Raw genomic sequence first — 23625 nt, 5'->3', positions numbered from 1 at the left:
AAAATCAGTAAGACTCACAATATTAGAACTCTGATAAAATGGGTGAACACAGTAATCCAGACTATTAACAGAAATTCATGCAATATAACAGAAGTAAATAGGATATATTACTGGGCAGCTAAGTTAAAAGCAGATAAAGTTTAATCCACAAAAACAAAATAAAGGAAAGGAAGGGGAGAAATCAAATGCCATCATGGAAGCAGTGAAAAGATAAAACTATAACGTAATTAAGACAAGAAGTTGCATTGTTCAAAGAGTACAGAAGAGGGAATATATCAACAAAATAGATGTAATAAAAGCAATGTGCAGTATCAGAACATATATCAGCAAAAATACTTAAAAAGATAGATGTGATAAAAGCAATGTGCAGTATAAGAATGGACCAGGATCTATTGTACACTACTGCAAATAATAAAATAAAGATATCAGCACAGGCAGAAAACCTTAGAAAATATAAAGATAAATATAAAAGAAAAATACAAAATAAACATTTCTTTGATTACCCAATAAAGTTTTACAGAGAATTGGGAAACAAAGCAAAAGGAAAAGAAAAAAATGCCAAAAAATAATAGAAAGACAGATTTTTGAGAAATATCTATGAAGAACCTGTGGGACATAACAAAGATGTTAAATGGATAGAATAAGTAAAATAAACAGTAAGGAGATCAAATGCACAGGATATGAAATGGGATGAAGTAACAGCCAAAAACTGAAACAAAATTAAGAAAAGTTCCAAACTGGAAAGGTCCAGACCCAAAGGAGTACCTAACTTTTGACTAAAAGTATAAATATCTTCACACAAAGATTTAGCCCCCTGAGTAAGTACTACTTATATGTACACCTTGAACAGACACCAGACAGCCTGGTTAACAACAGGAACATTATAAGCTCCCTTAAGAGTGAACCCAAAAACTATAGACTAATAACTTGCTTTTTGGCAGTGTATAAATGATATACTGGAACTGATGTCAACAGAATTTATAGTAATTTACAAGAAAACTGAATCATGGCAATAGAACAAATGGGTAAGAAAAGAAAGTCATATGGAACAAGAGAGCATATGTTGTTAAATAAATTCATAATGGATATCTGTAAAAAGTGGAAGAAGTTAAGTATGCCATGGATAGATTAAAAAAAGCATTTGATAGCATTACACATTTATGGATAAAGGAGTGCTTACACATGTATAAGATGCACCCTCAATTGCATAACAGTGATGATGAAACAGTGGCAAACCACTTTTTATAGTTAAAGATGAAGAACACCAACAACTAACATAAATGGTCTGTTTAAAATAAACTCACACTATACCAAAATAAAACAAAAATAAACAAACTGATACACGGCCAGGGTAGTTGTTGTTTGTCTTTCGGATTTTCCCTGTAAGGGGTCGCCACAGCGGAACTCCGGTCCACTAATGATTGGCAGTAGATTTTTACGAAACACCGAAGTGCCAGCTCGATGCCCAACCTTCAACGAAGGCACGCCCATTTACACACGCATATCTTTCAAACACTACCCAACCACGGGGAGAACATGCAGACTCCACACAGAAGGCACTCCCAAGCTCAGCCGAGAATCAAACGGGAGAACCTCTTGCTTTGAGGTAAGAATGCTACCGCCGTACCAAACTATTTATTAAATGGTTAGCGCTTTCACAGGTATACAACCTGCTTCATCAGATGAAACAGAATAAAATTAAAAGTCCATAATTTAAGACATTTTAAGATTCTAAGGACCAATAGAAACAATGTTTCAATTACAAATGCTAAAACATTACCACTAAAATTGTATCTCACTAACTTAACAAAACCTATCTTAAAGCTTCATACACATATAATGCTTTCACTACCACTTACATATGCATAACTTTGCTATAATTCAACCAAACATTGCAATAGTGATAGAAATAAAACTGGTCACAAAAACTACCTTAATATATTCTTATCGCTTGCAAAGCATTCATACTAACTACTATGAACCAATATTCATCTCATAAAACATATTCATTTACTCAGAGCATTAAAATCACTTATAACACTAATATTTATAATCCACTAGTTAAAATAATATTCTGAAACATTCAAATACTAAATAATTTGTTAATGAAATATGAATACATCTAACTAGCATATATGTAAGATACATCTTACTAAAACTGTATACTAACATCGTGGGCTAAATGAACATCCTGTGGAAATACAAGAACCTATAATAAAATAAACTAACATGAGCAGACTAATGTATTGAAGAGTGTGCAGTACAACTAACGCTACTGTCACCTAGCCTACTGCACTAATTCCAATAAACAGTCATGTTAATGCAAAAATATAATAAACATTAGTAGTTTATTTAAATAAGTATCTAATCTTCAATGCTGGTTTTAGGGGCACACTCCCATTCAACCCTTTACTGCCATCTGCCTGAAGCCTTATAATCAATTTTGTCTCATATACTTTGGTAATATTTATAATATCACCTAACTGTTTAATCTCATAATTTGCCTCAATGGCCATAAACTTAAAACTCAAAAGTCTAATCCTCTGATGTAGTTATAATATGTTTGGCAAGAGTGTTAGTATGAGAGATGTTCTCTGATCCTATCCCTAAGTCATGGCAGCAATCATTGAATTCCGACAAGATAAGAACAACCTTCAGGAAGGTCTAATACAGACAAATATTTGGTGCCAAAGCCATGACTTAAAGCTTAGTACCAAGAAATACATTATAGTACCTTTTGGGTAGTCTGCCACCACGAGTAATTATGTCATCAATAAACCACCTTTAAAAGTTGATTCTCTAGTCAGAGATCTGGGACGTCATGTAGAGACTAACCTAGCCTTTGACTAACATGTGTATAAGGTAGTGAAAAAATCCTTGTTGCTCAACTTATAAGCAAGGGCATGGAATCTAGGTCCAGAGAGATCACCATACCACTGTACTCAGCCCATATCAGGTCAATCATAAAGCATAATGCCCCCTTTGGAATGTACCTGACCAGACTGGAACATCCCCAAAGGTTCTTGATAAAAAGAATACAGGGAGTAAACAAAATGTACTGCACCAATTGCCTGTCTCATTACTCAATATCATACAGACTTCAAAAAAGAGAGCTTTGCCTGGCATGCAAGGCATCCCTGGACCCTGTTTTGATGAATCCCTTGCACATCCACAAAATGATCAGCAACAGAACTACTAGATTTAAAAAACTACATTTTGCTTGCAACATAAATAGCATATGTTGGAGAGACAGATGTTTCTCAGAGAGTTCCCATTCTCTGTAACAGGCTAACCATCCACATGAAGCAGAGTTCCTCCATATCCATATTTTAAGTGCAACTTGGACCAGTGTATGGGTAAATATCCTAGGGGACTTTAATATTAACTAGTACTCCTGCAACTCTGACCGCCCTACCACCCATATCAACCTCTATGGCTTTACCCAATTAATTCAAACCATAAGGTTTGATAAAACTACTAAAAAGGAAACTATCCTTGACTGGATTCTTACCAACTACTCCACACTTTCCTATAGTTCTGGTACCCTCCCCAAGTCACTCAGTGACCACCTCCCAACATACATTATACATCATCAGGCAAATCCTAAAAAAAAACATCCACTTACCAAATTCACAGCACCAAAAATGTCAGGCCTCACGATTTTATAATATCCGTTAAGCTCTGCAACTGGAAACCCCTCAAAACTTTATACCTGGACAGGGCAGTCGACTACTTTAACACCGCATTTTTAAATATCTTAAATAACATGGCCCCTATCAGGACAATACAAGCAAAATCGAATTACTCTCCTTGGCTCACTAATCAGACAAAATCACTCCTAAAAGAAATGGATAAACCGTGGCATGAACAGACCCCCAGAAAATCAATCTATGAGCACCTACAGAAATGCATGGATCATGCTATCCCAAATAAAACCAAGACTCGTTCCTCTAAAAGCAGGATACCTGTCTGGTGGACCCTGGCCATAAATAAGCTATACAACAGAAGGAGGAAGCTACTACATGATAGAGCAAAATCCCAAAAAGGGAAGGCGTCTCTGATCAGTACTAGTAAGAAACTACGATCCCTCATAAAATCATCAAAGGCCAGCTTTTAAAGAAAAATTGCCCAGGACACTAAGGATAATCACAAGGCCTTCTTTAGCTATGTCAGGAAACTGGGTGGCAACTCCTAGATATGCTCTGGGTTAGTACAAAATGGCAAAAAATACACTGAACCCACAGACATTGCCAATATCCTGGCAGACAGGTTCACTGCAAACTTCTCCCCCCTTCCCACCCAAAAGAGCTAATGTTTATCCCAACAGAATGTAGCCTCCCAGACATCACAGATGCACAGGTGAAGGCTGCCCTCTCCAAAGCAAAAAACACAGCATCAATAGGACCGGACGGTGTCCCAGGCTGCGTCTTACACGAGCTCCAAGAAGAACTGAACCCTCACATAAAGTCACAGTTCAAACTCAGCCTTACTACAAGATATGTACCCAAAGAATGGCGTACAGCAACAGTGGTCCCGCTCCACAAAGGTGGTGCCACAACGGACCCCGGAAACTATCACCCTATAAGCCTGACTAGTCTGGTCTGCAAAGCTATGGAGCGTATCATCATGGAACTCATAAACAAGGACATTGTGAACCTCCAGACACTGGACCCTACCCAATTCTGCTTTGTTAAGTGCAGATCTTGCCTCTTAAACCTAGTTAACTTCTTTGAAGCAGTTACCAAGGCCATAGATGAGGGGTAGGTAGTCCACACAGCCTACCTGGACCTCGCAAAAGCCTTCAACACAATACCCCACTTGAGCATCATAAATAAGCTTACCAGCTTAAATATCAACCCCTATGTCACAAGATGGGTTGCAAACTGGCTCGGGGATAGAACCCACATGGTCAGAATTGCAGGTGCCATGTCTGACTCTAACCCAGTTACAAGTGGTGTCCCACAAGGCTCAGTCCTGGGACCTCTCTTGGTCGGTATATACTTCTCTGAGGTACAGGCTAACACGGGAGGACTATGGCTGACCAAGTTCGCAGATGACTGCAAACTGGGAGCCATAATCGACTCTCCGGCTGACACAAGCATCCTCCAAAAGGGTCTCACAGAGACAGATACCTGGTGCCAGAGCCACGGCCTCAAGCTAAATGCAAAAAAGTGCATAGTCATCCCCTTTGGGAAAAACAAAATGCCCACAAATTACCACATAGGAAGTAATCCATTATGTACGGAAGAAGTAATTAGGGATTTGAGGACCCAAGTAGATAGTAATCTCTCCTTTGATAATCACATTGCCAAAGTGGTTAGAAAGACCTTCTATATAGCCCACCTTATCATGAAAGGGTTCACATCTAGATCTAGAGAGGTCATTGTGCCCCTCTACTCATCATCATCAGGCCCATAATTGAATACAATGCCCCATTTGGGATGTACCTTACCCGACACCTGCAGCAACTGAAGAGACCCCAAAAGTACCTCACCAAGAGGATCACAGGCCTCAAACAGATGCCCTATGCAGTTTGACTAAAGAAACTCCAGCTCTACTCAGTTGCTTACCACCTACTCAGAGGCAATCTATGCCTGATGTACAAAGCCATGTCTAACTCAGAATTAATGGACATGCTCCACCTCAAGAAATCCAAATCCCTTAGAGCTACATGCTCGAGGGACTTAACCTCAGCATAGCAATAAACAGGACATGCTGGAGGGACAGATTCATATCCCAGAAGCTCCCCTCACTCTGGAACAGAATCTCAATTCATGTTAGGAAGAGCCCCTCACTGACCCTTTTCAAGAGAAATCTTGACGAGAGGATGGGAGACCGTAAGTTTACCCCTGGGATCTCTTCTGTGCCCCTGCTAGACAGAGGCACAGCAAACTAACCTTAAAGGGCTATCCTATGTGACCTACTACATAGAGGCACAGTTAACTAATCTAAAAGGGAGGCGAAAGCCAAACACACTCTGGCTAGGCTTATAAATGCCCTAGGGCAGATAGCCTAGTATCTACCTATGAACCCATGAATAGTTACTCACCAGATGTATCTCCAGCTAAGAGATAAAGCCACAATACAAATAAGACGTGTTAAGAAGAATTACTATACTAGCTTAGAAGCTAAATACCAAAATAATCCTCAAAAATTCTGGACCACTTTAAATAAAATACTATGAGCAGGTCAAACTAAGACCCATCAACCAACAGAAAGTATTCCCCTAGAATGTATTGCTACCCAGTTTAATAAATACTTCATTAACTCCATCAAAATCCTTACTAACCAAAACTTTACATCATTGTCCATTAACCTAACATCTCTACTAGATAATAACAACACATTCTCCTTAAAACCAGTCCCAACCCACAGCATACACAAATACTTCCTCAGGCTAAAACCCACAACTCTAGCAGCTGACGACCTACCCTCAACATACTTAAAAATTGCAGCTGAAGCCATCTCCTATCCAGTTTCCCTACTAATTATCTGTTCCATATTTGAGCATGCATCCCCACTCTCTGGAAAATTGCTCACATCATACTCCTACACAAAGGAGGTCTCTCCACCGACTTTTCTAACTATTGGCCCATAGCAATCCTATCCCCTCTATCAGAAATCATTGAAAGGTGTATTCACACCCAAATACTTAACCATCTCCTAGACAATAAATTACTTACAAATACTCAGCACAGCTTTCGCCCCTACTATAGTACTACCACAGCCCTCAATAGCTTCACTAACACCATCAGTCAACTTGGAAATAAAGGTGAGCTAGTATCAGCAATCTTTTTAGACTTATCAATCACCTTTGATACAGTGTCTCATAACAAACTGCTGACTGCCTTGTCCAAACTGAACCTAAGCTACTCCACTCAAGCCTGGTTTCAGAACTATCTCACAGATCGGCAACAAGCAGTACGGTGGAACAAAGCTCTTTGTCCCTTACTACCAGTGACTATGGGCATGCCTCAAGGGTCTATTTTTGGCCCCCTCCTTTTTAACCTGCCACCCTTATACAGTATGCAGATGACTCCACTGTCATATGTTCTGCTCCAACTCTACCTGAACTACAGAACTTAACCCAAACATCCTTCAATGCTATTGAATCATGGTTGGCAGATGCCCAGTTAATCCTAAACCCAAATAAAATTAAACTCATTCTCTTCTACTTCACTAAATTCAAAACCTGGTCCACTTACTTCAACATCACATCCAGTAATATGACTTTGATTGAACCACTACCACCCACCCAACTTCTCGGTGTTGTTATTGATCAAAAGCTGAAGTTCGACTTACATGTTGCCTAGGCTGTAAAAAAAAAGTACACAAGAAAATAGGTATCTTATACACATGCAAAAACTGCCTAACCACAAACTCCAGAATAACCACAGCCAGAACTCATCTTCTGTCAACTTTACTATATGCCTCACCCATCCTTACCAACCTCTCCAAATCAGACCTAAGCAAGCTAGATGCCTGCTATAATAAGATAGCTAAATTTGCCACTAGCTGTCCTCCTAGAACCCATCACTGTAAGGCCCTAAGACAACTATATTGGTTAGAACTACCCCACCAACTTATTCTCACACAACGCTCTACCACCCACTAAATGTACTATAAACCCAATAAAACACCAGCTCTACAAGGCCTCCTCAATCCCTATATAAGTACCCGTCCACTAAGATCCACTAATAAAGCCCTAATTGAAGTAACCAGGAGTAAAAATAGCTCAGGTGACTCTCTATACACGTACTACATTGCTAAACTATGGAATACCTTACCACTTGAAATTAGAATTACAACTAGCTTAAAATATTTCAAGCATCACATTAAAGCCCACCTCACCAATTCCGGGACTTGTACATGTACTGGGCATGGGTAGCCCAAACCATGGAACTACTAGATGATTTGAAAATTTTAATTGCATATGTAATGAGCATTGAATTTAAATCATATGACTACCTTATGTTGTTTTTTATTCTTCTCACTGTTAATATCTATCAGATTTTAAGTCTTCAGTTTGCTGTGCTACCTGTAAATAAGACAAAGTACCGTAATTGCACTCTCATTGTATACAATGTCACTACCTGCTACTACTGTAAGAAATGTCTTCTAGAAACATTGTTATACAAGATTATTGGTCTTGCCTCCCACTTGACCTATTTATTCTGTTTTAGTCGTTTTACCACCATGAATGTCTGTTACTATTTTTTTCTTTACTGTATTATACGATTTTATTTATACTAACATAATAGTTTACTAACAATGGACCTTTTCTCCCTGGGCCTCTGCTGAAAAAGGATTTTATGCCCAGTCGGATTCTCCCGGTAAACAAATGTAAAATAAAAAAATAAAATAAAAATAAATAAATAATTGTAAATTCACCCCTGGTCTGGTTCCTATGTCTCTGATGGATTCAGGCAGTCAGTAAATCACCCCCTATAAATCAAATATAAATCAAATCTGTGGGTCACATTTGGGTTGCACTGCTAGGATTTTAAGGGCCCTAGTGGTTACTAGCCTAGTATACACCTATAAACCTATAAGCAAAATAGTAAAGAGCTTAAGGGAAATATTGGGAAGTTCAAATCTGAATGAGAACTTAAAATAGCTGCTGAAACATATATTAAATACAAGTCTTTATTTTACTACGACAAGAACTTTTTAACACCTGCTAATATTCTGTCTCAGTTCTTAGACTTTTGTTTCCCACTCCTCAAAATTATGTTTGGTTTGTCTAGATTTCAGAACATAGAACATATTTAGCACCCTTATACAAATACATTATTTTAGAAAGGTAAGCAATTCCTTTCTTAAATAATGTCATTGTATAATAGCAATAACCCACTCGTGAATCTGGGTACTGTATATTGGGTTTTGATCTTGTGATAAAACCATGGCAACCCTGTGTAAATCCTGATATACCCACATCCATGAGTCGGTTCTTACTTAAGTATCACACAGTCTGCTATATTTATATTTTCATTTTTCTCTATATAAAAAAGACAAGAGAACCAGTAGAATTAACTATTCATTTAAATAAAGTAACAAGCAGAGGCATTACCTTTCTGGGCGGCATAATTATTTGCAGCCATTTATAAAATTTTAAAATTGGATTTCTTTCTTCTGACCTCTGTAGTGCTATTTCAATGAGCTAAAAGGAGCACACTCTTAGCTTAAATCTGCTACTAGTTACAAATAAGACTCTGTAACATGGAATAGAAATGACAGCCATGTCTTATGACTGCTACGTCTGCACAATGACTACAATACATAATTGTACCATGACTCAGGAAAGAAACTGCTGCAGTGATGTTTAACACATATTGTGCAGGATTTGTGCAACAAGGTCATGCACAGTGTAGTCTGTAAGCAGTCTGGGTGCTGTCATATTGCATTCCATTATAAGTACATAGATGAAGCTGTAATGCTAATCCCAAGTTATAAAAATCATTGTAGAGAAAAAAGGGCTCTTTTGGTTGCGTCTTGTGGATTATCCCAGTCAGAGCATTACAATCATTCACTGGGGAAGGTTCAAGAAAAGAAATAACTCAGTTTTAAGATATGGCCTTACTAATCAACACAACTTGTAGGCTGGACAACAGGCAGTCCACAAAACACAATTGTATATATTCCATCTGAAATCCAAGTTTAAGCAATTAAGCAACCCCATCCCCATGGGATTATTTTTGATCTTGTTAAACTCTCACTCTCATCTAGTAATAGCAGACTACAAATCTAAAAACATCAGTACAGGATTTTGTGTCAGTTGCCTTCAGCCAAAAGATGTTATTCAGAATAATTTGTTTTTAATTATGAACATTCCATTGCCAAACATTATTGGGGGCCTCTCATCTCAGAGCTTATCTTACTGTAAAAGGCTGCCATATTCCTTCCTTGGAATGGGACCAAGTTGACATTAACGAATGGTATGAGTACATGCATTTGTTCATTAAACTAGAATATGTGTATGTGCACAAGCTTACATGTTTCTAACAAATAAGAAAACATGGGAATTCTGCAATTTTTCATTTTCTGTAAACTTTATTTATAAGGCTTCTCATTTTTCTTCACTCAAAAAGCTGTCCACCTCCCACTTTAGAATGTATATTAATGTGAACCAAACCAGCAGTTTTAATGTAGACATACTTACTTGTATACCCAGAGACAGACACTACATCTGAAGTGGTTGCATTGTCTGCAGCTACTGCTGTAACAATGAAGGTGTACTGTGACCCAGCAGTCAGTCCTGTGACATTGACACTTGGTGCAGATACTACAAAGTTTGAACTGGTAGGTCCTGTCACCTGTACCCTGTAGGTAATCTGACTTCCTTGGGATGCAGTCCAGGATAAGGATGCTGAGGAGGTTGTAACACCGACAACCGTAAAATTAGTCACAGATGTGGGTTCTGTGAAAGAAAGAAAAATAGAAGTAGTAAATTAGAAATCTGAAAACATTAATAAATGATTTCCATTCTGTTGTCTTCAGCCCCAAATTCATCCACTCTTTCATCAATAAGCTCAGATGGGCCCTCACCTTTCTGATGCTTTTACTTCTCTATGTATCCAGGGAGGATGTCTCACAATTAATTAAGAATCTACTCTAAAAGATAAAATCGCACCTCCATTGGGCATGTTAGAGAGTTTCCTTTATGTGTGTGTTGTCTGGAATTTGTGAGGCTTGTAGCTGTGCAAGATTATGGCATCAGTGATGTATTATGCAAATATGCAAACATCATGCAAGTATAATATAAATCCTACTCTTGTAAGGACTGTAAACAGGGTTTTCACCTTAAAGGCAAGAGTGACACCCATCCTCACTACATATTCTGTTTCCATACGTTCAGTTCTGATTCCTAATCTCTGACATATCAGACCCTGTCACCCTTATGTTAGGTGTCTTTGTAACTAAAGTCACCAACAATCTTCATGCAGGTGAAGCCTTACTGTTAAATATTTCTGTGGAGGTAATCTCAAAATAGCTCAGTTAAATGTAATTAAATTTAGATTAATTTCTATGACACATAGTTTATCAAGTTTCACATCACATAAAAATTAAAATGGTATAAAATAGAAAATAAAAAACACACATTATCACATTAATGAAATTATTAGATACAAGCTGGTGGAAAATAATCACCTTTTAATAAACACAAAAAATTGTCTCTGGCATTTGGCAAACAAAAGAAAAATCCAACATTAAAATTTCTCTGTTGGTCATGAATCCTACTTCATTCCCAACTCATGGATTTATATCATTATTTAATTTAATTCTATTTGATATATTTGTTGACTGACTGGGTTAAAGAGCTGATACCAATATATCTTTTTCAAGCTCAGCCATGGGATGCAAATACCAGAGTTCACTGCATACACAGAAAAGTAAACTACATCTGAAACAAAACAAGTTATTTTCAATATCAATTTCCTTTGAGACTGAAGGTTGTAGGAGTTCTTTGCAGTAATCTTTATTTTGTATCAGTAAGCCTGAATAATGGCAACAGTCATGTTTAAGGTATAAATGAATTATTAAAGAATAAAATAAATAACTAAATAAATAAAAGAGTGAGGTGGTCAAAAAAGAGTGACATGCGAGTCCGGAAGGTAAAAGCATGGCAAGAAGTTCTAAGTGTAGAAAAGTGGAGACTGAAGAATATATTCATAGGTTTGTAGGTAAGTACTAGGCTAGCTGCCCTTGAGAGCCATTTTAATAGCCTAGCCAATTTCCCTTTTGTTGCTTGAATTAACCTATTCCATTTGGTTATAGATTGGCCTTACCTACCCCGTGGTTGATAATTACATATTACCCTTAAAGAGAATAATTGGGATCATACCATAGATTATTTGAGAGGACTGGTGCACTTGATAAAGCATTTAGGAGCTGCCTCTGTCCATTGGTAGTACAGAGCGGCAGTCCTCGGATAAATATTCTATGAGCCATTCATAGATCTAAGTTGTGCTTGAAATTGGACAGGGAAGAATTTTTTTTTTTTTTTTTTTTTTTTTAGTTGATGTGGATGGGATGTCTGCTCCATAGCAGCTGCATCAACTGCAAAATATACCTGTCCATTCAAAGCATTCAGTTGATGATGCAGAAGAGGTTTAGATCCCCAGACTATTTCTGAGGATACCTTGAATGCCAGACACAGATCACCTCGTATCTGTTTGTAGGATACCAAGTATACTGATAGTCCTTTGAGTTGGTCCATGTAGGACATGTTGTTTAGGCCTTGTGTTCTTTTAGTAAGGTATCTCTGTGGCATTTCAGTTGTTGCATGCATCTGGGCAATTTACAACAAAATAATAGGGTTTAATACCAGGATTTAACTGTGATACAGTGTAAATAATTCTTTTACAGTTTTACATAGTCATACTTTTTTCACACTCCCATAAGTGCATCTGCATGGATTTCTAAGATACACTCAAAATTGTACTCATGGTGGTTGCAGCTTTTCTTCTTAGGCAACCAGGGCCTAGTCTGTTTCAGCTACTAGTTCCTGTAACTTAGAGGGAAACTGAAATATTGCATTTTATGTTAATGAAATTAATATTGGGGAACAGTGATTGATGCACCAGCAATTAATATATTCATTTCCAACCTGAAAAGCAAAATTATTTACATTGCTGAATGCTTGCCTGATATTTGGAGACTTGGAGAATTTAGATTTCAAAAATGACAAGAGATAAAGAATGGTTGTATAATTACTTTATCTTTTCACAAATGGATACTTCTCAAATACTTATTTGACATAAATTGCATAAAAATAAAAATAATATCTGGGCAAAAGAACCATACATTTGATAGTTTTTTCCATTTAAATGTGAAAAATATATGTGAATATTTTTTTTTTGACAGGAGAGCATTGTATAAAAGTCGAGTCTCATAATTACTAGAGTCTTAAAGAAAGAGGAAAGACAGTTGTAAAATCCCCACCTACTGAAAAAAATGCCCATGTTTCCTTGTTTAGTATTTTAAATCTAATATCACCTAATTTGTAGGGATAGTATTAGGAATTAAATTGTACGGTTAGTATTAGGAATTAATTTTAAGATTTATATTCCAGTAATAATAATATGGTTTGTTTTATGTAACATGACCTTATTATTATTGTGGGGTTACATGAGTGTATTTAAGGAAGATGTGTTTTTAGAATTGTTAAATTCTGAGGAAATCCATTAATTCATACAAATGCTAAATCTATTACAGCACTGTGATGTTTACACTATTTCTGGCATTTTTTATTTGATTAAGAAAATAGAAATGAAAACATTGCTTGTGTTTAATAATAAAGAAAACAAGGTATTGCTTAATTAATATAAATAATAAAAATGAAAAGATTGACACAAGGTCAGCCATATCAACTACATCAGAAGATGTTCTAGTCACTATTTACAGAGAAATCAATGGAAGGCACAGTGCTTAAGGTTAAAATATTTACTGCGCACAAGTTGCCAGTATTCTGACAGATTATAGCTAACATGTGATGTGAAAAGCAAAAGAAATAGTGTTCCCTGGGATGATAGCAAGAGATAACTGTCCCTACAGACAGGGCCGTGGGAATAAGTAATGCATGGTATTTGTTATGGTTAGTGTGGCTTTGACAGATTTGTCTGGTTTTGGTCAGTGGTGGTGATGTTTAAATATATGTAATGAAGGTATGGGTAGTTAGACCAGGCACTACTGACTTTTTTTCTGTGACCCTTTTGATAGCTGTAATAAATATATCTTATTGAAGAAATAATAATAATTGTAGCGCAGTCAAACAAGCTTTAGTTCACTGGTGGAAATGTCATGAATTAAGTAAGAATATGGCAAAAGTTCTGTTTGTGTTTGGAGATCGCGTGGCTTCCATTATGAAAGGTTGCTTTAGAATAACTGTGTTAACCTCCCTCTGTGTAGTGAAAAGCAATGTCTTTGTATTCATTCTTAATGTTAGAATATCTTATAATACATATACTGTTTATCCAGTCTGTACTATTTCAGGTTGAATATACAGGAGCATGACTATTTGTTGATTATACAGGAGTATGAATATTTGTTTCCTGTATCCGCGGTGGTGCAGCGGTGGTGTTGTTGCCTCACAGCAAGAGGTTCTCCCGTTCGATTCTTGGCTGGAGCGCCTTCTGTGTGGAGTCTCGATGTCCTCCCCGCGATCGTGGCATTCGAAAGACATGCGCAGAATGGGCGTGCCTTCGCTGAAGGCTGGACGTCGAGCTGGCACCTTGGCACCCGTAAAAAAATCTACTGCCAATCATTAGCGGACCGGAGTTCCACTGTGGTGACCCCTAACCAGGAAAAGCCGAAAGAAGAAGAAGATGACTATTTGTTTCTTGGCATACAAATGCAAAGGAAAACAATTAAGACAAACAATTTAGTCCTAAAAAACATAACTGGTCTTAGAAATGTAAGGTAAGCTAGAAACAGGTGAAGTGAATGAATCAAACTGGGATGAGTGAGTTAAGGTCTGTTGAAGACATGCTGAAATTGTATAATAAGGTGTTTTGCTAGGAACTTGCCACACTTTCTCATGTAGACGCAGACATTTCTGTTGAATGCAAATGCTTCTCCAGTGTTGTGCAAGATTTAGCTCTATATACTGAGAAATACTGTAGTAAATTTAAGTCCAAACACTCAGAAATAAAGTGAAGTCCTTCAGTGAAATTACTAGCAAGTGCTTTGGAGTAGTCATACTGAGTCCCGATGATGCCCTGACTATTAAGGATAAAGATGCTCAACTGTGATGTTATTAAAGGATTTTACTTTAATTCTGTGTGTTTGGGTTTACTTTAGTACAGTATTTATCTGGTTATTGGTGTTTGTTGCTATGCTTTCCATTTTGGATTTTTTTAATAGTTCATAAATCTTCTTCTTCCGGCTTTACCCGGTTAAGGGTCGCCATAGAGGATCACCCTGTCCACTCACGATTGGCAGTGGAGTTTTACAGTGTTGAGTTGCCAGCCCAGCGCCCAACCTTCCACAGAAGGCACATGCACACACGCACTCACACCTAGGGCCAATTTAGAGTGTCCAGTCCACCTACAGCATGTCTTTGGGATGTGGGAGGAAACTGAAGCACCCGGAGGAAACCTACACGACCAGAAGGAGGACATGCAGACTCCGCACAGAAGGCACCCCAGCTGAGGATCGAACTGGAGAGCATCTTGCTGTGAGGCGGCAACATTAACCACTGTACCACTGTGGCCACCCTTTAATGGTTCATATATAATTTGCTATATGATAAAGTTCATAAAGATTTAGAAAAAATCATCAGTCTAGAGACACACAATCAATGTGATACACATATTTTTCCAGTGGTAAAAAGTGACACTTTAGTTTAGTGTGTAGGAATATTGCAAGTTAATTTCAAACCAAGCTGCAGCGATGGAAGTATACTGACTGCCTAGAATGAATGAGTTATCCAGCAGTATCACTCTTACATGGGACATGGGTCACATCAGGGAGCATGCATCAGATAGGAAGAAAAATAATTTCCTCAAGGTAACAGTGACATACTCCTGTTTGCATACAAATTAACACAATTTTATGACTTATACAACATTAGGCAGGCTGCCAGGACAAATTTGAAAGTATCAGTGTAATATATAGATCAGTAATGACACTATGGGAAAGTAAGGGTATCGTAGCTCAATAGTTAAGTCTTCAACTAAAAAAACACAGGGTACAGGGCTTGATACTGACCTTTGGTCACTGTCTATGTACAGTTCATATGTCCTCCCTTTATCTATACAGTGTTTCTATCACCTTATGGGAAGAAAGTATTGGTTTCAAACCTATCCTTTCTGGCTGAATTTGAGATGTCTACCAAAATAATTTACCAATAAAATGAATGGAGTCATAGGGAACAGCACAGACTCTATGTGTGCCTACTAGGAGGTAGAGTTGTGAGGATCAACCCATTTAGTCATCAGTTACTGAGTACTGCATCCTCTAGATAAAAAAAACACCAACTACAGGCTACACACTGTATCAAGGCTAACTACTTGGCTATGGAAAAATGGACTCTAGGTGATGTGGTCACGTCAATTAATGTTGAAAAACTAGAGGATAGGTAACTGCAGTATAATGTGGGTTGAACAGCTGGCCTACTCCAGGGATCTATACTAATTGTGGAATGGGTGTATATTTCAAAAGTGGCCAATGTGCGCCCAACATGGAACTCAGCAGCAGTAGCAAGCCAGTGTCCAGTTACCTATACTGGTTACCCAGGATAATTCTGCTAAGTGAAAGTGAGTCATAAAAAGCAATTAGCCTGCCAAAATTGAACTAAGATTTTCTACACTGAATACAAGCTAACGGCTGGGCTTCAGCTTGGAAGTGGATGGCATGATGGTATGAAGGAGACTGAATATTCTGTGTACACCGAAGGCTAGGTTGAAGAGTAGCACAATAGAGTTGTTTGACTTGGAATACAGAGACCACTACTCATGGGAAAGACAGGCAAGAAATGGTGTGAGAATCATGGTGAGAGAGATCCATTTGAAGACAGTAAGGTATGTTAACTGAATCAGTAACAGGCTCATGGTAATCAGACTTTAATGTAAAGATGGAACAGTCATTATGATCAAGCCTATGACTCATTACTGGTCTGCAAGTAGAAGAGGGATTCAGGCAACACTTTCAAGACCTATTTTAAAAGAGGACAAAGTGAGTTGTTTTGATATTGGGTGACTTTAATGCTCATACCAGGACAGACAGGACATTATACGAGGTTAGCTTGGGTCCACAGGCTTGGATCAACCAGAATAATAAATAACATGCTATTCTGGACTTTTACTTGATTATCTTTGCTTAATGGTGGTCAGGGCACAGCTCATTAAGAGAGAAAATCAAGAAAAACTTGAACAGTTGACTAATCCACACTCAGAGACACTAAGAGAGAAAGTCACAAGATAACATACAAAAATAGCCATCATGCAACTCATGCAGACTACTTCCTAAAAACGAGAGATCAGTTGGTTTGAATGACAGATTGCAAATTAATCTCTAGTGAAATGATTGATAGTTGGTATAATCCACTAAAGGCTAAAATCAGCTGATTGCTGTCATCAATAGTCAATGGATACTTGGCTGAAGACCTGGAAGTTGAATGGGCTGATATCACAGGAGTTCAAAAAATACTCATGGCTCTAACACCTCAGATATAAATAGGTGGAGCAGAAGAAGAATGGCAGCACCTCTGACCAACATGTGTGGAGATGATAGAACAAATCTGTGGTTGAGCCAGCTGTTGGAATAGAATACGTGAGTAAAGCTGTTGGATGAATGCAGGAAGTCATCAAAAGAGTGGTGGACTGCAGGAAGAACTGGGAAACAGAAATGGCATTCAAGGCCAAAAAGGAAGAAAAAGAAGAGACTGAGAAGGGGTACTGTTTAGCTAAAAGAACAGTGACAATGGTAAATAATACGGCATCTGGAAACTTCTATCTGCTTCTGGAAAGTGACTCATCAGGTGGCACAAAAAGCTATTGGCTGGATGCCATTGTCTCCTCTTGCCTTCTTCTTGTCTGTTCTTAATCTGTTTATCAAAATGTCTTCTACATTCCCACATCTCCATCATCTCACTTTTCCTCAACTGCTCTGTCTTCACTGTGCATGCTTTTGTGCTTTCTGGAAACACTGGTTAAACCACTGATTCATTTATCGTACTGTTCAAGTTCTTTGGCATAGTTTTGTCATACACTCCCCCTGAAATTATGTGACTGTTGGCTGCAACACCTCTAAGTTTAGCTTTAACATAATCATTTAGATTTCCTTTTTCCTCAGCCACACCTCCGAAACACTTGAAGATGTTAACCTGTTCCACTGCTTTCCCTTCTATTCTAGGTGATTTGACTATGTTGATTAATGATGCCAGAAATGGTCATGGGTGTTTACTTGTGATATGTAAGATGAAGATCTAGCCTATTCCAACCTATGCCTATTCCAACTTATGCCAGATACCATAATAATGGTGGAATGAGGTTAATATAATCTAATATATATTCATTATACAATATGTCATTTTTTATATTTTGTATTAATACTATAAGATTTTGATAATATTATTATTTTTATTTTATAGTTTGTTTATTTAGTAACCTCTTAAACTGTATTGTCTTAGTCTGATAGTGGAGCTTTTCTATGGACATGTATCCAGCCAGACTAGCCCGGTTAACAAATGTAAAATAAATAAATAAATAAATAATACTAATGGTGGAAGGAGCCTATGTGCATGTATTTGAAAGTGTGTTGATCCAGATGGACTTGTTGTTTATTTTAGATGGTCTGAAGAGCAGATAAAACATAAATAATATTGTGTTACACTGAATATAACAAAGACATTGCCTTGAGGTCATTCACTCCTTGGATTTTTTGACCCGGATGGATTTATTATTTATTTCATGATGCACATGGTATATATTAGGTGCATATGCAATCACACTGTATTATGTGCTTATACATTGTTGTGTTTGTTAAACGGCTGAGTATGGAATCGCGTTTATTTCATGTAGTGGAATATAGTGTGTTCAGTTTTGAATTATGTGTTTTGAATTAGATTACTGATGTTAGTGGAATGGATTGCATGTTTTTTGTGCACGGTATTGTGCCTTTGATGAATGCATAGGTTGTTGCTTTTAATACATGCATATTCAATGCGTGTTTTAATATATAACTCAATGCACTTTTTATGTGCATTTTTATTGTTTTTAATACATGCATATATATTATATAAGAGATATATATTTTTGGAATAATTAGAATTATTTGTTTTATTGAATGTTTTATGAATTTAATCCTATTCAAGCGCTATTTGAATAAGAAAGATGGTAATTAACATCAGGAAGTGATGTCACTACTAATAAAAGTGTTTGAAGGTATATAAGTTATTTAAATGTTTAATTATCCATGGCCTGATGAAGCCTACGGGTGAAAGCACTTGCCGTTTTTCTTGTATTTGAATAAATCCTAGTTTTTGATATATTTATGTGGTCGATCCGTTCCTTTATTTAGCTGGTGAAGTGAATACTGCTGTGAAATTGGAATATATATGTTTCTACACTGAGTTTATATACAACTACTGAGTGGATTTATTGACCACAATGTGGGCTTGAGATATTTGCTGACATATTGGGAATATCGATTGTTTGGTGCTTGGTGACTTTTTTGAGCTACATTTGCATGTGTGCTGTATTCTAAGTGGATATACTGCCCTTTCGCTCTCCTGCCTTTATAACTTATATTTATTGAACGATATTGGAGAAGCGTTTCAAACAGCCATTACTTTCTTTATTTTTATTTTTATAGTTTATATTTTACTTAAATCATGCATTTAGAGGTATATCTTCTAAGGGTGAGACATCCAAGGAAGATCAGACATTTCCCTGTTTTAATTCACTTTCTTGATATGCTGTATCAGTCATTTTTATAGATAACACCTAGCATTATTATATCTTTTCCATATAGGGTTGCACATGTTTTTGATAAATGCTAAGCCAATCCTGATTTTGTTACTTGAGATAGTACACAAATACCTGATAAGGCAAGGTTCCATTATTATATAATTTAGTATGTCTGTTCAGCTCATGAGCAATTTTGTTTCTATTTCAGTCTCTCATTATCTAAGAATTAAACTTACTTGTAAATATGGACAACATGACTGGATTCCCCAGTGTTACATTGTCTGCAGCTACAGGAGTGATCGTGATGGTGTAGGCACTACCAGGGTTCAGTCCTGACAAGCTGACATAAGGAGTGGCCACTGTCAGAGATGATGATGGAGGCCCTGTAATCTGTATTCTGTAGGAAATCTGATTACCAGGAGGTGTTCCCCATGACACAAACACAGATGTAGCTGTGGCATTGATAACAGTTGGTTGAGTTATATTGCCAGGTGCTGTAAGAGAAAACATTAGGTTAAGACAAAAGGTAATCACAAGTTGTTTGAGCTACTTCATCTGTGTAAGTATCGGATAAAATATATACTATACAAAAGTTTGTTTTCTTCACTTGTCATAAAGGCTTGCATTGATACAGTCATTTCAATATGCCTACATTTACAACAATCATGGGTTTGCCAATTTACGTTTTGTAGTTATTCTGGAATTAAAAGATGCGTGTCATCATTATTCTTATAGCACCAGGTTTCAAATGTTTCCTAAGGTTTACTGTGTCTGAATCACACTTTCAGTCCTCTTCATTACCTTCTGGGTTATCCACTGCTTCAAGGGTATTCAGAAAGTGTCTAGCCTCAGTGATAGCCTACAGACTAAAAGGAATTCAGATTTTTCGCTATTTAGATGACTTGCTTATCTTTGCAGAGTCTTTCTTCAGATTATCAGGAATCTTTCTCTAAGAGATCTCAAGCACAGATTGTGGTTTCAGGAAAAATCCAAAACCCTTGCTTGACTCCTTCTCACATGTTTGTTTTCCACTGGTGTCTGCTAGATACTTCAGTTAAGAGAACTTGTCTTCCACAAGAACATGTAGATCTACATATGCATCTATAATTTGTTTTTTTCCACTCAAAAACAAGGCCTCAGCAAGGGAGTTTCTCAGTATACTAGAATTCATGGCATCAATGACTGGCTCCATAGGATCATAGGATCATAGGATAATAGGAGGTCACTAGGCTAACGGCCTTGGGGCCCTTACATGCTTAGACAAGAGATTATCCCCAAAAGTTATATTGCCAGGTGCTGTAAGAGACCTGTTGCCTCTGTCAATGAGGGACACAGGTGGAACCCCTGGGAAAAATCTGTGTTTTCCCATCCAATCATCAAGGTTGCACTTGAAGAGGGTCAGTGAGGTGCTCTGTTTGACATGTATGGGAAGTCTATTCCAGAGATGGGGCAGCCTCTGGGAGACAAACCTGTCTCTGCAGCAGGTTTTGCTGATGTCACATATTAGATTCAGTTCTTTTGAGTGGGTAATGCGTGAGAAGTTAGACTTATGGATATAGAGTTCTAGTAGGGCAGGGCCCGAGATTGCCTTGTAAGTGAGACAGAGATCACCCCTGAGCAATCTGTACGATACTGAGTAGAGTGATAGTGATTTTAGCCTGTCTGCATATCACAGATGCTGGAGGCCATGGATTCTCTTTATGAGGTATTTTAGTGACCTTTCCAGTTGGTGCAGATGTTTGGAGAGGTACATACCAAACGGGGCATTATGCTCAATTATTGGTCTAATGAGGGAGGAGTATAGAGAGGTAATAACCTCCATTTTTCTTGATGCAATCCCTTTACTTATGAGATTAACCAAGTAAAAGGCTTTTCTGACCACTGCCACTACATAATGGTCGAATGTGAGGTTGTTATCAACCTGAGTGCCCAGGTATCTCACCACAGGTTGTGTGCTTATGGAGTTGCCGTTGATGTGATAATCAGCAGGGGCTGTGTTTTTGCCAAATGGTATGATGATACATTTTTTTGCATTTAGCTTGAGGCCATGACCTTGGCACCAGTCATTAGTAGCTGTGAGACCCTCTTGCAGTATGTTAACATCACTTGGGGAGTCAAAGACAGCATATTACTTACAGTCATCCACAAACCTGGTCAGCCACAGGCCTTTGTCTTTGCCTGGACCTCTGAGGAGTAGATGCCAAACAGTAGGGGTTGCAGATCTCTGGGGAACTCCAGTACTGACAGGTCTGCTATTGGAGTAGGAGGCACCTATTTTGATTTTGAGGGTCCTGTAGGTGAGCCAGTTGGCAACCCACCTGATGAGATTACACCAAGTTGTGTTAGCTTTTCAATGATGCCCAAGTGAGGGGATTGTGTCAAAGGCCTTGACCAGGTCAAGGTAAGCTGTATGTTCTGACTTTCCCTCATCCAAGGCCTTGGTGACAGTCTCAAAGAAGTCAACCAGGTTCAACAGGCATGATCTGCTCTTGATGAATCTGAACTGGGTGGGGTCAAGTGATTGGAGATTGCCTATGTCCTTGTTTATAAGATCCATAATAATACACTCCATGGCTTTACAGATCAGACTTTTCAAGCTAATGGGATGATCATTTCCAGAATCAGTACTGGCACCATCTTTGTGCAAGTGGACAACAATGGCAGTTTTCCACTCTGTTGGAATGAAGCGTGCACTTAAGCTGTGCTTGAGTAGGCTGCTCAATGGAGAAACCAGTTCTTGCTGGAGATGGTGCAGAATACAGCCTGGGATACTATCAAGCCCCATAGAAGCTGTGTTCTTTGCCTTGGATAGGGCCTTTAGCACTTGATCTATGGAGCTGAGAGGTGTGGGACAAGTATCGTGATGTCGAAAGGGCCTTTGGGGGGACAGGGGTGGTGAGGTTTGCTCTGAACATATTTGCCAGCAGGTTGGCTAAGTCAACAGGATTGGTGTAAATAATACTGTTAAGTTCTAATTTGGAACAAACCTGGGCTTTGCCATGGAGGTTCCTGATGTAACTGAAGAAGGCTTTGTGGTTTCCCTTTGTTTTGGAGGCTAGTTTCAATTCATAATTGGCTTTGGAGGCTTTTGCTAGTAATTAGTGATCTAATTTGCTTGTTGAGACTAAGGATGGAGTTTTTCCAATTTGGAATATGTTTCTTTATACCCTTGGACAACAGTTTCTTCCTTTTGTTTTAAAGCCTGTTGATAGAGGATGTCCACCAAACAGGTTTGTGTTTCCTTGAGGAGCAGGTTTTAGTTCTATTGGGTATGGCTGAGTCCATACAGTTGTGCAGGTGCCTTTATATCGCATTGGTGTACTGTTCAGCATAGTTGTCTGCATCCTCTGAGGGGGGCAGTGGTGTGAAGCTGCAGATACTCTCCCTTAGGAGGTTGTAGTTAGGCTTTGAGAAGTTTTTTAGCTTGGTTATGGTTGGGGGGGTTGGGTACGATAGAAACTTTGAATGAGGCAGTCAGATGATCTGATCTCACCAGGGAAGAACATACTAAAAGAGTGGTGTAGCTGTCACCCATGTTGGAGAGAACTAAGTCCAAAATGTTATCTCCCCTTGTGGAGGATGGAACAAGCTAGTCTAGTGTATTAGAATTGATGAAGTCAAGGAATCATTCAGTGAGTGCATTAGTGCAGGAATAGTTCACCCCGTCTATGATGGGGTAGTTGAAGTCACCAAGGACCAGGGTGTTAGGGGGTACCTTAATGGAGTCAAGTAGATCCAGGTAAGAGGAATGGACATCTTGAGTCATGGAGGAGGGTCTATAACTGGCTATAACCTGGATGGGTGTCTTGCAAACTGTCAGTTGCACCTGGAGTAGTTCCAGTGCATCATGCTGGCAAACCAGTCTGGAGGTGTGCCTGTCCTTAATGAAGATAGAGACTCCACCACGCTTAGTCTTCCCAACCTCATTTTGGGGTCAGAATTTGTGGAATGAGGCATAGCCTGGTAAGGTATGGTTGCTCTCCGCAGCCCTGAACCAGGTTTCTGTGATCACAAAGACATTGGCATCTTCCAGTGCAAGGAGAGTCTCCATATGAGAAAAATTAAATTGTACCTAAAATCAGTATGGTTCTTGCATTAACATCCTTTGACATTCCAGATTCCTGCTTTTGTATTTGTTAAAAGGGAAATTCTTTGGTGAATAGACCAGTTTTATCTGAATTCAGGTTTTCCATTTTCCCTTCCAGCTCCAGAACAA

General features: G+C 38.2%; 1 protein-coding gene across 1 annotated transcript in view; it reads right to left on the bottom strand.

The window, feature by feature from the left end:
• LOC122801341 (mucin-19-like) overlaps positions 1 to 23625 on the bottom strand; it is a 938154-nt gene that overhangs the window by 169155 nt on the left and 745374 nt on the right. Inside the window, exons 39-40 of the mRNA XM_044070881.1 lie at positions 19646 to 19903; positions 10160 to 10417 (exon numbers count right to left, since the gene is read on the bottom strand). Coding sequence (XP_043926816.1) covers positions 10160 to 10417; positions 19646 to 19903 — 516 coding nt within the window. The remainder of the gene's footprint in view (positions 1 to 10159; positions 10418 to 19645; positions 19904 to 23625) is intronic.

The sequence above is a fragment of the Protopterus annectens genome, chromosome 4.part1 (genome assembly GCF_019279795.1).
Source record: "Protopterus annectens isolate FY-2018-M chromosome 4.part1, PAN1.0, whole genome shotgun sequence".
In the NCBI taxonomy this organism is placed as follows: Eukaryota; Metazoa; Chordata; order Ceratodontiformes; family Protopteridae; genus Protopterus; species Protopterus annectens.
Note: the sequence above shows the minus strand (reverse complement) of the source record. Positions and strands in the feature narration are given on the sequence as shown.